At 38.2% G+C, this 15,658-nt stretch overlaps 1 protein-coding gene across 1 annotated transcript in view; it reads left to right on the top strand.

The window, feature by feature from the left end:
* Window positions 1–15,658, top strand: part of PREX2 (phosphatidylinositol-3,4,5-trisphosphate dependent Rac exchange factor 2) — a 331,151-nt gene that overhangs the window by 173,753 nt on the left and 141,740 nt on the right. Inside the window, exons 19-22 of the mRNA XM_063451343.1 lie at window positions 3,704–3,789; window positions 4,693–4,829; window positions 7,190–7,310; window positions 13,126–13,310. Coding sequence (XP_063307413.1) covers window positions 3,704–3,789; window positions 4,693–4,829; window positions 7,190–7,310; window positions 13,126–13,310 — 529 coding nt within the window. The remainder of the gene's footprint in view (window positions 1–3,703; window positions 3,790–4,692; window positions 4,830–7,189; window positions 7,311–13,125; window positions 13,311–15,658) is intronic.

Here is a 15,658-nt window from a genome sequence, read left to right as displayed (position 1 = left end):
CTTTACATTATCTTCCATTTTGTATTTCATAAATCCTAAATGATCTTTCTCTACTTAATAAATAGTAGATATGAAATAATATAAGAGGTAAAATAATAAGGAAAAAGGAGCCGATCCAAGAGCCCCAAAAGACAAGGATAAGGGGCTGATGGATTAGCTCCAAAAGCACTCCCATCGTTACTCTCACTGAGGATGGGGGATGACCCACAGGTAGTATGAAAGGAAAAATAAATAAATTAATATTGGACCAGTGAAGGCCCTAGGGAGGGAGTAGCTCTCTCTTTTTTGTTTTCACTTCACATGGTAGCACTTTAATTTAGTATGCACTAGTTTATTTGTATAGAGTTTTAGGCAGGGAGACTGGTTCAGGAAGGCATTAGTGGTTAGTCCACGGTGCCAAGGTAACACAGGGATAGATTCTTTTCAGTAGCCTTTTTTGGTTTATGGTTATTGAGACTCGGTTCCTCCATCTTCCTCCCTGTGATTTTTACCTTTAGCTGTACCTGCCACTATTATACATGCTGGGAGTGTGTGGAGCTAGGGGTTCTGACATTATTTGAGTTTTTTTAGACACATTGTGTGACTGTCTAGTTGGACCTTAGCTCGTTTGTACATATACCGTACCAGCTGTATAAGTGTAATTCTCCCTCTACACTAATTTTTTACCCGCTATTCTTTTATCCTTGGAAGTATTAAAGGCAGAGCATCCTCTCCTTTTCATTGTTACTCTCTCCTTAGGGCCTTCACTGGTCCAATATTTTTTTTTTTTAGATATGAAATAAATTGCCTAGTTGCATACTATAAATCATTCTCTGTATGTTCCTGGTGATAGATATGTCTGCACTAATTCATCATTTTATTATGATCATTCTATTCCTATAATGAACATTCTTCCTCAACTCCGTTTAAAAATGAAATACCAGTTTTTAAAATTCTACGAAAAAAGAGTTAAACCCTATCACAAATGCAATGTTTAAATACTGTCAAATTATCTAAATGTCTGTATGAAAGCTTTTTGGTTAAATTCTAACCATCCTTGAGATTTGTTCATTAATAATGCAGAGTCTCCGGCTAATGTTTGATAGCATTTTATGTGCTTTGTGTTCTGACATTAATTCTTAGTATTTGCATTTTATGATACTTACACAAATGAAATAAAACATTTTGATGAACAAATTACTACTTCCAATAAACTTGTGTAGCAATTCTCTCAGCACCTTTCCTATTTATGTCTAAGTGAGGTCAAGTTTTTATCTGAGTGCACATAGGTTATGTTATAGTTTCTGACCCTGCTCAAACCTTTTGATAGTCGATGACATAATAATGAAGTTATTTAATAGCAGGTCACATCAGTAGCACAGTTATTTACTCCTTTGGTGCTGATAATTTCCTATTCATTTTCTCTGTCACTCCTCCACTGTAAGAGGCATGTGCAGTACTCTGGTGTAATGCAGTAGGACATCAGGGGACCCAGACACACACTCAGTATCGTGTCAATGTCTTCTGCTTTGTTTTACATACTTTGGTATAACTGAACATGCAAAATAAATGGGTCAAGTAACAATTCGAAACATAGAAACATAGAATGTGACGGCAGATAAGAAGCATTCTGCCCATCTAGTCTGCCAAATTTTCTAAATACTTTCATTAGTCCCTGGCCTTATCCTATAGTTAGGATAGCCTTATGCCTATCCCACGCATGCTTAATCTCCTTCACTGTGTTAACCACTACCATTTCAGCTGGAAGGCTATTTCATGCATCCACTATCCTCTCAGTAAAGTAATACTTCCTGATAATATTTTTAAACATTTCCCCCTCTAATTTAATTTAATTTAATTGAATTTAATGTCCTCTCATTGTGGTAGTTTTTCTTCTTTTAAATCTAGTCTCCTCCTTGACTGTGTTGATTCCCTTTATTGTAAATGTTTCTATCATATCCTCCCTGTCTCATCTTTCCTCCAAGCTATACATGTTAAGATCCTCTAACCTTTCCTGGTAAGTTTTTTTTTATCCTGCAATCCATGGACAGTTTAAAAAGATAAGATAAGAAAGAAACAATATAATTATGGTGTAATGTCCATAAAAATAATGACTGAAAAATAATATCTGAAATCATACCCCTTATGTGTATATTTTTTTAACCTTATCCCAGAGGAGGCTGGTCCATAGGAGCGGGCAGGGCATTGATCCCACCCAGAAACATATTGTGTCTGCCATGATTAGCTCTGCAGTTTCCTACCCCGTTATACATGGCTGGAGATACCATGTTGAACAACAAGCCATGTCAAGAAGCTGTGTCTTGTTTAAAAACTGCCTATTTTCTAGATATAGACTCCTCGGGCTTGCATGGTGTCCTGTAAAGTATTTCCGTTGGCGCCCTTTTGCTTTACATTGGGCCATCAGATCCTGAAAATCTAACAGTTTAAATTATATGCTTTCCTGAAGAAGTGTGGTTTTAAAGCTTTTTTTGAAGGAGTGGAGTCTGGGTGAAAGTCGAATGGAGAAGGGAAGGGAGTTCCACAGAAAAGGTTCAGCTCCTTTTAACCATCTCAAATCGCGAGGTAGAGGTGATGGTGGCGCCGTTGTCTTGGAGGGAGACAGATACGGGAGTAGCAACACTTGAGGGAGGAAAGACCAGAAGTTCTGTTTTAGACAGGTTGAGTTTAAGGAAGTGAGCAGTGAAATGTCATTGATGTCACATATTTCAGAAGGCACCACAAGGAAGCCACAACTGACAAATATATGAAAAACAAAGAAATAATGTAAACACTTTTATCTTGAAACACGTGAAATGGAATGTGCTTTATTATAGATGACTCTAGGAATCAATTTCCATGGCACTTTCTTTAGCACTTTTTGAGCAGCACAGAAGGCTGTTGTGAAAACACAGCAGGAATAGAGAACAAACCAACATTACTTCCCAAAGCCTACTGAGCCATCCTATGTCATCTGAAATTGATATTTTCTCTGACAGTTCTGCAGATAGATTATTTCAATGCAGCCTTTTCAAACTATTATTGTCATCTTTTTTCTAGAAAATATTTAGAAGGGTGTTTCTGGGTATCACGTTGCCTAAATAATATTTGATTTATTAAATTACCAAAGTGTTTTAAAGTCTAACAAGGCAGCAGAGGAGCCTGTACAATCTGCAGGGTTTATTCAGTCAATTTACCACCCAAGAAAAACATTTTAAATAAAAGAAACACTCTGCAAGGTTTATTTATCGGACCGGAAATTAGGGTGAAGTGACAAGAAAGCGGCACATTTTTGTCCGTAATAAAAGTCTCACCATAAATATTTAACCAGATGTATTTCTGATTATTTTTGTATAGCTTTAGTCACTAAAGTGTAAATTGTGTCTGGCAGTCAAAGTAAATTCAAAGAGAATTCCACATTTTTGCCAATTGGATTTTTTGTTGTTGCTGTTTTTCATTTATTTAAATAATTTGGCCTGATGTGTTAAAGTCACTTTGTATTCACTTAAAGTGTTACATTCACATTGAACTGTTTGTGTATACACAGACGATCTAGATAAAGTTCTAAAAGAGTAATCATAAGGAATATTCCCTTGCTTACCACTACTGTAAGAACGTTGCCTCCGAACCACTCTCTCCACATTACCCTTAATAATTTATTGTTTAACATTTGTTAGATAGATCGATTACTTTTTACATTACGAATGTTTATTTCTTTTAATCATAGGACTGTCAAAATTCCAGATTCTCCTGAAGGACTGGGCTTTCAGATAAGAGGGTTTGGACCATCTGTTGTACATGCTGTTGGGAGAGGTGAGAAAAATATTATTTCTATTTATATTGTTGCCTTGGAAATGTATCCGCTCATTCCCAACACACCTAAAAAGATGCTGTAGCTAAAAATAAAATGTCATGTTTTATTAACTTAACAGTTTATTGATATACATTAAAGCAAAATGCCAAGTTGGGAATATCACTTTAATCGCTGATTTTATATACCTACCTGCAACTAAAACATATTGGTGACGAATCTAATTGTTTGAAAACATTTAATCATAAGAAATAAGAAATGACTTTAAAGGATCTGTCATCACTTATCACATCTAAACATGTGTTTACTTAGTTTTTAATGAAGCTATTTTGTCAGGTTTGCAAGAGGTTACATAGCTCTCTTTAATTACCACTAATTAGCTATTTAAAAAAAAAATGTCACCTTCTTCAGGGATATGTTGCCATATGTGTGTTCATTTAATGTATTAGATCTGTTAGCATTGGTTATCCAAACAAACTATGTGATAGCTGTAATTACCAATCTATTCTATATAATAATAGTCTATTTACATTGTGATTTTGTAAAATTTATGACAGATGTAAATGTTATCCTCCTGATGTATAATATATGTCATTTTCAGATTCATAGTGGAACTTCTCCTTTAATTTTGACTGAAAGGGTTTTGGTAAAGTAATCCAATTACTCAATGTCATCGGGGTTGCAAAACAGTCATTGCAGCCGCGTTGACCTTACCCACAGGGTGCTGGTTTGGAAGATTTTCCTAAGTGCTTAAATTGATATATCTCTCAGTGTGTCATCTCTTCAAATTGCTTTTCTGAGCTTAAAAGTGAGACATTCAACTTAATCAGCAGCTGGACGGTAAATCAGCCACAGAATTGTCGTTTTAATTTGTCGTTTGATATTTTTCATTTTTCTTATTGCAGGGACGGTTGCAGCAGTTGCTGGTCTTCATCCAGGGCAGTGCATCATCAAAGTGAATGGCATTAATGTCAGCAAAGAGACCCATGCCAGTGTCATTGCCCACGTGACAGCCTGCAGAAAGTACAGGCGTCCAATGCAGGTACCTACCTAGATACCCCGTATATTATCATTGTATGTATAGATATATTAATCAACAATACAGGGCATGTGTATGACTAACTAAATACCCCCAAAATACTCTGAAACAATGTTTTGGGTAGGAAAAGCTTCATTAAGGTTATTTCACAAACATAACTGTCTCCAAAACCCTTCCTAAAACATCCAACAGGTCTGTGGCTGTGCAGTTGGTTACTGGTGGGTGTATAAGTTGTCACAATATTCATATGTTAATGTATGAGTGTATATCTGACTGTGTAGGAATACATTTGGATGTGTATGTGTGTGTGTGTCAGGATCTTACCTGATGTGGAGTCCGACGTGCAGAGTTATACGCTCACCCTTGCAAATAAACACAAACCAAGGTGACTAGGTAAGAAGTCACCTGGACTGGGAGTCTGTGCACGGGGGCTGTGCAGGATATAGTTCCAAGTCGCAGTACAGGCAAGGACAAGCCGAAGAGTAGTCATGGAAAGATGAGGTCAGAATAAACTATGAGATAAGCCAAGTTCAGGAGCCATCTGGAGAACACTGGATCACGAAACACAAATTCAGAGTCAATGAACTGACACTGCCCTCAGACAGAGGCAGTGTTTTATACCTGGCTAAGAATCGGCAGTGTTTGCAAAAGTGTATGAAGAAAGTATCAGTAGAACAGAACCTGTAGTAGATTATTTTGATCAGCTGTCCTTTTTCCCAGATTGTTAGCCTATAGCCTGTCTGGAAACCTGAGCCAGAGACTCAGATGGTTGAATGTGATGTAGGTAGTGTTAGGTGAATGTTCAGTGGTAAGATGGGGGATTGAGTTTCCTGTCTTCAGAAGGTAGTGTAGAAGGTATGTGGAACTGCACTCAAACCCATTTGAAATGTATCTAGGTGCACCAGACCAGTCCCAGTACCAGGAACCAAATATTTGATGAGTAAAAATAGAAGAGAAGTCCAGTTCTCTTCTTTTTTTCCTCTTCAGAAGGTACTGTGTGATTTGTATGGATAGATAGTGTGGAATAAAAGTTACCTACTAATGTGTCACATTCAGTAGCTGACAGTCAAGTAAAGGCCACTTCTAACTGTCACCTTCTTTTAATCATTCAATCAACCATTATGTCATCTCAGCCAATCCCATTTAACAGACTGAAAAGTCACTAACTTCCCATAAGCAGATTAATGCACCTTTCCTAAAAGTAGCACATTTTAGTTTGATAAATCCCTGCTCTTCTTTTGTATGAACTAATTCCAAACTGGCATTTCTCTGCTGGATACATCTGTATAGTGTTTCAGCACTTTCCTGGCATTGGCTTCTGCCAGATTAGGAGTTTCCAAGCATTGCCATCCCACAATGGTTGACCAATTACTAACATTTTCTACCAGCTGTCCGTTGGCAGACACCTCTGAGATTTGCAGATCCAACCATAGTTAAAATGCCAAGTTGGAACCCCTATGCTAGGTTATTTTAGCATTTTTTTTGTTAAATCTGTCTGGTTAGGTAAAGCTATCCATGTAAATAAGCTGTGAGTTAAATTGAGGATGAGGTCAAAGCATATCTTCTATCCATTTATTGGAAATTACAGGAGCAAGCAATATCTTTTGCAGATGCCAAGGCTAGCTGTAGGGAAACATCAATTCTCCAAATGTGGATGTAAGATGCTCAAGGATTAAGATTGTGTTTCAAAGACAAAACAAAGCATAACAACGGAAATAACTTTAACCTGCCGTTTGAAGCCAAACATTAATAGTTCATGGTTGGATTCTTGTGGATAAAGAAAGAACTTTTATGTTGCTGTTTAACAGAGCATCTAGTAGGGGTTTTGTAGTCTAAATAAATCATTTGTACAGTTTTAGATACATTTTAACCCTCGGTGGTTTTGATTCCTTGCACAGGGCATCTATATAAAGATAGAGAACAAAAGATTGAAAGATTGAAAGATAGACGGAACAAAAACAACATAATGGGCAGACAGTTATAATAAAATACAGCAAAAGAGAAAAACATATAATTTGACATCGATCTCAGCTTTAATCGAGGTGAACACAGCTTTCATTTTGAAGACTCACTGGGTTCCATTTCAAACCCTGGTCCTTTATAAAGTACACTGGCAGCCTCCAGAGAGCATTCTCCCATTGATCACCTAAGCTGAGATAAGAATTATGTTTTACGTCTCTTTTTTTTCCCAACACTCTTAGTTTGGCAGAATGTTGCAAAACTATTTTGCAAAAAATTATAGAATTTTGGAAAACAACAACAGCAACAACAACACTTTTTAGTCCAATTTTATAACCAACTAATAAATATGAATTATTTCAGAGACTTAAAACAAACCTCCACTTTATGTTTGCTTTGTTCAGCAAGATTCCATACAGTGGATATATGACAGCATAGAGAGTGCCAAGGAAGACACGATGAAGAACACTCACACGAAGCCACCAGGAGACAACGATGGAGACGGGTTTGATTGTAAAGTAGAAGGTAAAACTTTCTGTATATGTAGCAACTTTGACCTGTGCTTTGCAATGTTTTATATTCCTCTCTATTGTCTCACCACCTTTTATTTTACAGTCATTGGGCCTTTTCTAGAGCGAATTCAGCAATTGCTAGGTTTAAACATTTAGTAGGTATGCCAACACCTGCTGCAAAGCTGGTGGGGCATAGGGAGGTTTTAGATCTCCTTTATAGTTACATGGGGGTCCAAAAATCAAGGCCAGGTAACAATACAAAATAAAAAGGAACAGCCATAGAAAGAAAATCATACTTTTACCTGGTTCAATCTAAGGCCCTTTAATTGATTTGTTTTTTGATTTAAAAAATGGGTTGGACTAAATGCAATAGGGGGCCTTTTAGCAATAATAATTTATCTAGGATGGAAAAGGAAGACGTTGAGGCACTTAGTAATGATAAATCTATTGTAGTTAAACAGGCTGACAAAATGTGGAGCAGTGATCATCCTTAATGCAGATGATCACTACAACAAAGCAATATGTCAACTTAGTGATGGGAAAACCTATCTTGTTTTAGATAGGGAACCTACAAGCAGTTGCGTAGCTTGAGCTTGTGCCGCCCGGGGATGTCCCTGAGTTTGCTGCCCCTATCTCGACCCAAATACAAGATCTTTTCCATCACAAAAGATATTTTTATTGAATAAATTCCAATACAATTGTCAGTTTCACCAATGAAGTGGCAATGTAGAATTATTGGTGAAACTAACAATTGTATTGGCACTTATTGAAGAGGGGATCTGTGAGTGCATGGAGAGAGGGGGACTGTGAAGGTGGGGGGACTGTGCAGTGAGGGAGAGGCTCTGTGGAGACAGGGGGGCTGAGCAGGGAGGGAAAGGGTCTGTGAAGAAAGGGGGGGCTGAGCAGGGAAGGAGAGGGTCTTTGAAGGGAGGGGGCTGAGCAAGAAGGGAATGGGTCTGTGAAGGAAGGGGGGTAAGCAGGAAGGGAGAGGGTCTGTGAAGGGAGATGTATCTGCCAGGCAGCTCTCCATTTTCTCTCTCCCAGCACTCGCAGGACAGGAGGCACAGGAAGTGACCTCACTTCCCATCCCTCCTGCCCCGCCTCTTCCCCTCATACTGAGCACCACACAAAGGAGACCTGCAAGCAGAACAGACTCGCTGCCAGGTCTCACTCAGAAGGAGGAATTATTTTTCTGTCTGGAACTTGCCACCCCCAAATAAGTACCGCCCGGGGCATTATTCAATGCTTTCCTATGGGGAAAATCTGATGCTGGAGGTCCGTGAGGACGTCCAGCGACCGATAACAGACCAAAAGTCCGTTACTAATCCGGAAGCGCCCCCAGTGGCTGTCTGTTAGACAGCCACTGAGGGCAGACTTAGAGCTGCAATGTAAACATTGCAAAACATTACATTACGTGCAAAAGGGACACAGCACCCAGACTTATTCAATTAGCTGAAGTAGTCTGGGTGCTTACAGTGTCCCATTAAAGTTGAGGCGCAGTTGCTCCACTACAGAGTCATTTGACCATAAATAAATCTAAAAAAGAGATGATGTTAAGGAGAAATTATCCCTGGTGTTTAAATAGAGAATATAAGAAAGCTTTAAATTAGGATAGTTCTTTGCTTCTCAATAGAAAGATACATTTTAAAAAGAATAGTTCTGGTCTAGTAAAAGGATATTTATTAATGATTTTAGTAATCAATTCAAAGATTTAAGATGCCATATATTTTGGAATTTAACAGTATTGTGTGGTGAGGAAAAGTTGTTTCCATTTTTGAAAGAAGTCAAGATGGGAGCCGAAAGTTTATTTGAGAGAAAGACTTACATGCAGAAGTAGATCCAAATGATGGTTTGAGTTTAAAGGCAATTATCAATATGGGCATCCACGTTTTAAATGTTGTGCTTTTACTTAAAAGTGTGGTCCTTTATCAGTTGAGACACTAGATTTGCAATTTATATACATTTTTTATGTGAAATGTACCACATCCAAAGCATTGATAGAGTGCAGATTCTCAGTAGGGATGTGTCATGGGCATGAAAGGGTGCTGCCCAGAGACAGCACTATCCCTTTAAATGTAGGAACCAATTTAGCAAAGAATAAATGCAAAAGACAATGAATAGTGCAAATAAAGAAATATATATTAAAGAGAATCAAAGTACAAAAAGATAACAAAACAACATAATAAATATATACAAAGTCACAGAACAAAATGTATAGAACGATATAGGATAAGCATGAATAGTGCTGGCAGTGAATTCTTAAATAGTCCTTTGGTATGAAGGCAGGATTGTGCAGGCACCACTAGTAATAGGTAGGACACAGATCCAAAGATCACAAGGCAGATATACCAGGAAGCAAGACCAAAGGCAAAATAAATTAACCAGGCTGCAGGGTCAGGATCACTGGAAATAAAGCAGAGATCACGGAACCAGGACACAGGATCGGAGGGCACAGCAACGAAGGACCAGGAGGACACAGGATGAAGACCAGGAGAACACAGGAACAAAGAACAGTATGCAGGATCAAGGAGCCAGGAGGCAGGAGCCAGAATCACGGGAAACCAGGAACCAGGGAAACAGGAGACAAGAAACAATGATCTGGCCAGGAGTGAGGGGAGAACCCAAACTAAATAGGTGCTAAACAAGGACCAGGTGAAGTGCTAAATGAAAAGAAATGAGGAACAGTGCCAAACAGAAACAGTGGTGAGTATAAGTACTGCACGAGGGCAAATCAGCTAAGGAGTGGCGTGACAGGATGGTAACCTTCCAAACATTCTATCCAAGCAGGAGATGTACTGGATCTTTAATAGACATGTACAATTCATTTCGTTACGAATGTAAATTCGGATGAATTTCTGCAATTTGGACATTCGGATGCTCCCGAATGTCCGAATTGCCAAAGTGCTGAATTTTGGAAATGCAGAGGTGCTTCGAATTTCTGAAAAGTGGCAAAACAAGAGAGGGAGGGAAAATTACATGGATGAGGACAGGAATCTAGACCAATAAGCTAATTCCTGGCACTGGGAGCCCTATAGATGTGTAAGTGGTTGTGGTGGCAGTCCAGGCATCTACCTCTACCCCTACCCCTAATCCTCCCCTACCCCTTACCCTAGATGTGTAAGCGGTGGTTAGGGTTAGGGGTAGGGTTAGGGGTTAGGGAGCCCTACAGATGTTTAAGTGGTTGTGGTGGCAAGAGAGGGATGCTTACGAATATCGGAATTGCTGAAGTCCTGAATTTCGGAAGTGCCGAACCGAAGTGCCGAATTGCCGAAGACCCGAATTTCAGAAGTGCCAAACCAAACCAAACTTTTGTCCCATGCAAATCCCTAATCTTTAATTTAAGGACCAGGACTCACCTTGGATTTAATGTAGAATGGGATATCTCACACTAGTATTGAATTATTGCTATGTGATATCATTTTAATTACCTTATGATTTAGTATTATTGATTTAGCTATATGTTATTTGTTTATTTTTACTTCACTAATTCATCTTGTTTCCATTATTTTATTACTTTTTATTTTTAATTAGTTTTCACTATTTTGTATTATCTATGTATTTACTTTGTTTTTTTTCTGTTGGTGGCATTTCAGTCTGTCTTGTATGTGCATGTTGTGCTGGGATTCAGCTTCACGTCTCCACTTACTTAAGACATGTAGGTTCCCTGGGTATAGACATTAACTGGACTTTACACACAATATATACCATCACTTTTTCAACTATCTCCATCTTCTATCATTCTCCTGAATTAGAGACTAATTGAGGTTTTAAAAAATATAACCTTGACTTGTTTATATCTACATACTTATGGTGGCTACTTTGTCTTAATTTGGGATAGTGTTTAATATTTCTATACATTATGCTTCTGTAACTCTTTAGATTGATCCTAGCTTTTTTTTTTTTTTAAGGGGGTGGGGACTTGTAGACCTGCAATCCCATTTAATCGACATAGCTTACATAAGTCTAATTGTCTTGATAAGGTTGTAAAACAAAACTCGTAGATGATAGCTGGCAAGTTTGATGTTTGAACCACTTCATTTCTAATATGGTCTCACTATTTTGTTTTTTGTTGGGATATTAACGCCTTCAGTTCCAAAAATGAGTATAAATGTTTTTTGTTTTCATGTTGTGCAGAATATAATTTATTCCCTAAAGTCTGACTCACCCTCATTTATACTCTCGTTATAATTATTAGAGGAACACATTTCTCTTATCACTTTTATAATGAATGTAAAGTTGCTAAAAATGTAGCCAAGAAACGTTTTTCAGTAGTGCAGGAAGTTTAAATGGATCATATTATTCTTACAGTCAGGGAGCGGGGAGGAGTGAATGATACCATTTTACTGTCAGCATTACATTAGCAGTCCAGAGATTGTGGTTTTAAATATCTTATAGTTTTAAATATCTTTATTTTTGAAATATATGCTTTAACTGTATTTACTGTATGTGAGCATTATACTCAATTCAATGATTTTCAACCATTTTTTTTTTTTACCATTTACCATTCATCTACTAATTTCTGTCACATCTACTGTATGTGAGAACGTGCATGTATGCTTTTATACTAACATATCAGACCCTGTGTGAACTATTGCAAGATAAAAGACACCGCACACTGTCTAAAGCTGTTCATGTTTCAGATATTTTTTATGGGGAAAAAATAAATTTAATGATATTCATTTTTAAGTGTCTCAAAAGCAATCTATACACGAAATTGCTGTGTTATGATATGTTGATATGGTAGCTATCCATACCTTGCTTCAAAAGAATGCTATGCTAATATTTAATAAGTCAAAAAATTCTTGTTAATAAAGGGGTTAACAGCTCTAAGATGTGAATAAAGCATGTGGATTGTATATTTCTGTCTGTTTCTGTTTATATGATTTGGATTCCAAAGCACTGATTTTAATAAGGATTTTAATAATGACACCTAATGTCTACATTCTTCTGTAAACATTTTGAACTTTTAATGCAAACCCTTTTCACGTTGTGCCACCACAGTAATCGGAAAACTTACATTTTTACTGTGAGCCAAATATAAATGTAACGTTAATGAGGGTTATTGGAATTTAGAAAATATTTGCCACATCTACAGTTTATTTCTTTGGAATCGTTTATCTTCTTTGTTTTATTGTATTATCTATTGAACAAAGACCTACATGGTGGAGTCGAGTCCATGGTTTATACAATGTGTCAACTTGCATAAAAATACCACTGGATTCCGTATTCTTGGAATAAAGTTATCTTGTTATTGCTGGGTTTGCAGAGCCCGTTTTATCAGCCTTCCTCAGTATTTGTGTGCGTTGTTCCAGTTTATCTCATGCTGTATGCAATATGTCATTGTAACAAGCTGTAATACATGCTTCTATAAACTTGGAGTTTAGACCATTTTGAAAACAAACATAAAAGTTACAAATGTTACAAAAACTAGATGTAAAAAAAAAAAAAAGAAGTCACTAGATAAGGCGTTTTAAACTACCCTTGTCTGATTTGAAGGCACACTCAGGATGCCAGGGGCATATAAATTCTCCTGCCAATTAAAGAAAACTCTTCATTTTTAAACCTTGAGTATAAATAATTTTTGTTGGATTTTTTTTAAGGCTAACCTTAACCTTCTTATGAAGTTGTCTTGGGTCATGAGGGGTTTTTATATAAAAAATATATTTTCGGTTTTTGAGGTTTTTATAATGGTAACTCACCCTTTTTCAATTACCTAGTGGGATGATGAACATATTCTCGAGCAGTTATAGTAGGAGTGGAATTTTGTGAAATATAAAAAAATTACAACTGTACACTTTATGACAACTCCATCTATCTCTATATTTCAGAGGTAATAGATAAATTCAGTACGATGGCAATTATTGAAGGGAAGAAGGATCACGTGAGTCTCACAATTGATAACGTTCACTTGGAGTACGGTGTTGTTTATGAATATGACAGTACTGCGGGAATCAAGTGTCATGTTGTAGAGAAGATGGTTGAACCAAAGGGCTTCTTTAACTTAAGTTCTAAGGTAGGATTTGACATTATTTAATCTACACGTATTGATCAAGCTATCAGTATCTCAGTCTCTTCTGGTAAATGTTTTTACTTTTTTATTTTCATGGATTATATGAGTTTTCGAGCCACTGCATCCGATTTGTGCTTGTCAGGGGCACCTAAAAATTTCTCTGTTCCTTTCTGTTCAGTAATGTAAGTGCATGGTCAAAGCAATGTAGAGCTCAGTAAGAAAAGCAATACAATAACATGACATGTACTGTATCGGTAATACCTGCAGCACCATACCGTTTAGCTAATTTCTCTGTTACAGCCTCTATGGTTTATTTATTTATTTATTTATTATTGCTATTTATAAAGCGCACACAGATTCCGCAGCGCTGTAAAATTAGTTGAGAAACGTACAATATACACATACAAATACAAGGGGTAAGAGAGCCCTGCCCGTAAGCTGATATCTAGCCATTGGAGCTCTTTTATACAAAGTGCTTGGCTAGATGGCCCGTGAGCTTACAATCTAAAGGAAACCATGGGGATTTGAGACAAGAGGTAGCAGGGGAAGTTCGGAGGTGATGGCTGAAAGAGTTAACAGAGAGAAGCTATTGGTAAGATGTTAGGGGAATGAAGAGGTAATTGGGTGAGAATCTCAAGCAGCTGGGGGAGCATGCTATATCTTTAAGGGGAGGGTGGGCGGGAGGAGGGGAGGGGAGGGTGGGCGGGAGGAGGGGAGGGGAGGGCGGGTGGAAAGTGGGGAGAAAAAATGCAGTCTTCACTGAGTTGATTGTGAAGTAAGGCCTGAGGAATAGGGATGGAACAGTCATATGAAGGTATTTACGACTGGGGAGGGGAAAAGGAGAGTGGGGGGGGGGGGGGAGGGGGCAGAGTAGGCATGTGTTATAGACTATTGAAAAGTTTAGCAACCAAATTCTATCACCCAAAATATTAATAACTGTCTACATGAAATATTGGTCGGAATCATTAAATGACAGTGGTACACACTGCATGCACATAACATTACAGTGGCAAACTACAGGTATAAATTGTAACAACTCTATAGTAACATATGAGAATATTGTAGCAATCCAGTAATACGGGGGGTGGAGTATCTTCCAAGCTTCAGTCAGTACCTGAGAGTGATGGGTGTTTCTGCAGGATGGTAAATACAGTCTTCACTGAGTTGATTGTGAAGTAAGGCCTGAGAGTGATGGGTGTTTCTGCAGGATGGTAAATGCAGTCTTCACTGAGTTGATTGTGAAGTAAGGCCTGAGAGTGATGGGTGTTTCTGCAGGATGGTAAATGCAGTCTTCACTGAGTTGATTGTGAAGTAAGGCCTGAGAGTGATGGGTGTTTCTGCAGGATGGTAAATGCAGTCTTCACTGAGTTGATTGTGAAGTAAGGCCTGAGAGTGATGGGTGTTTCTGCAGGATGGTAAATGCAGTCTTCACTGAGTTGATTGTGAAGTAAGGCCTGAGAGTGATGGGTGTTTCTGCAGGATGGTAAATGCAGTCTTCACTGAGTTGATTGTGAAGTAAGGCCTGAGAGTGACGGGTGTTTCTGCAGGATGGTAAATGCAGTCTTCACTGAGTTGATTGTGAAGTAAGGCCTGAGAGTGATGGGTGTTTCTGAGAGTGATGGGTGTTTCTGCAGGATGGTAAATGCAGTCTTCACTGAGTTGATTGTGAAGTAAGGCCTGAGAGTGATGGGTGTTTCTGCAGGATGGTAAATGCAGTCTTCACTGAGTTGATTGTGAAGTAAGGCCTGAGAAGTGATGGTTGTGTTCATAATAGCATGGTGGCAGGTGAAGTGTACTTGGCTACTAGAGAGGGTAGTTTGTAATAAGTCTAAGCCCCATGACAAATGTCAGTCAGCAGAATATTTAACTTTATTTTGCTATTTCTGGCACACCTACCATATGTGAGAGAAGTAGTATTATTGGTTTTCTGCTTATATTTCAGACCCTTTTTAAATCTTTCAAGATACGGGATACCATAAAGTAAAGTAGCATAAAGTAGCACTCTAATAGCTCTGGCGACAAGAGTGTATTGGCAACCTAACAATATAAGTGTAACGAGTATATACCCCTACACGCAGGATCCAGCCTAACAGAAGACAGTACAGAGGAGAGATACGTCTACCGGACCTTAGAGTGGCCGGACTCGACGTAATAGGATAAGACAGAGTCAGGAACGATCCGAGGTCAAGGGCACAAAGAGACAGCGTAAACGAAAACTAGCCGGGGACTGGTACACAGGAATCAGCAAGCCGGCAAACAGTACAGAATAGGATAAAGCGAAAACGAAGTCAGAATACAAAGCCAAGGTCAAATACGGAGAAACACAACTGAACACAACAAGCACTAAAGGG

Source organism: Pelobates fuscus, chromosome 4, assembly GCF_036172605.1.
Source record: "Pelobates fuscus isolate aPelFus1 chromosome 4, aPelFus1.pri, whole genome shotgun sequence".
Taxonomy (NCBI): domain Eukaryota; kingdom Metazoa; phylum Chordata; class Amphibia; order Anura; family Pelobatidae; genus Pelobates; species Pelobates fuscus.
This window is presented reverse-complemented; position numbering and strand designations above follow the sequence as displayed.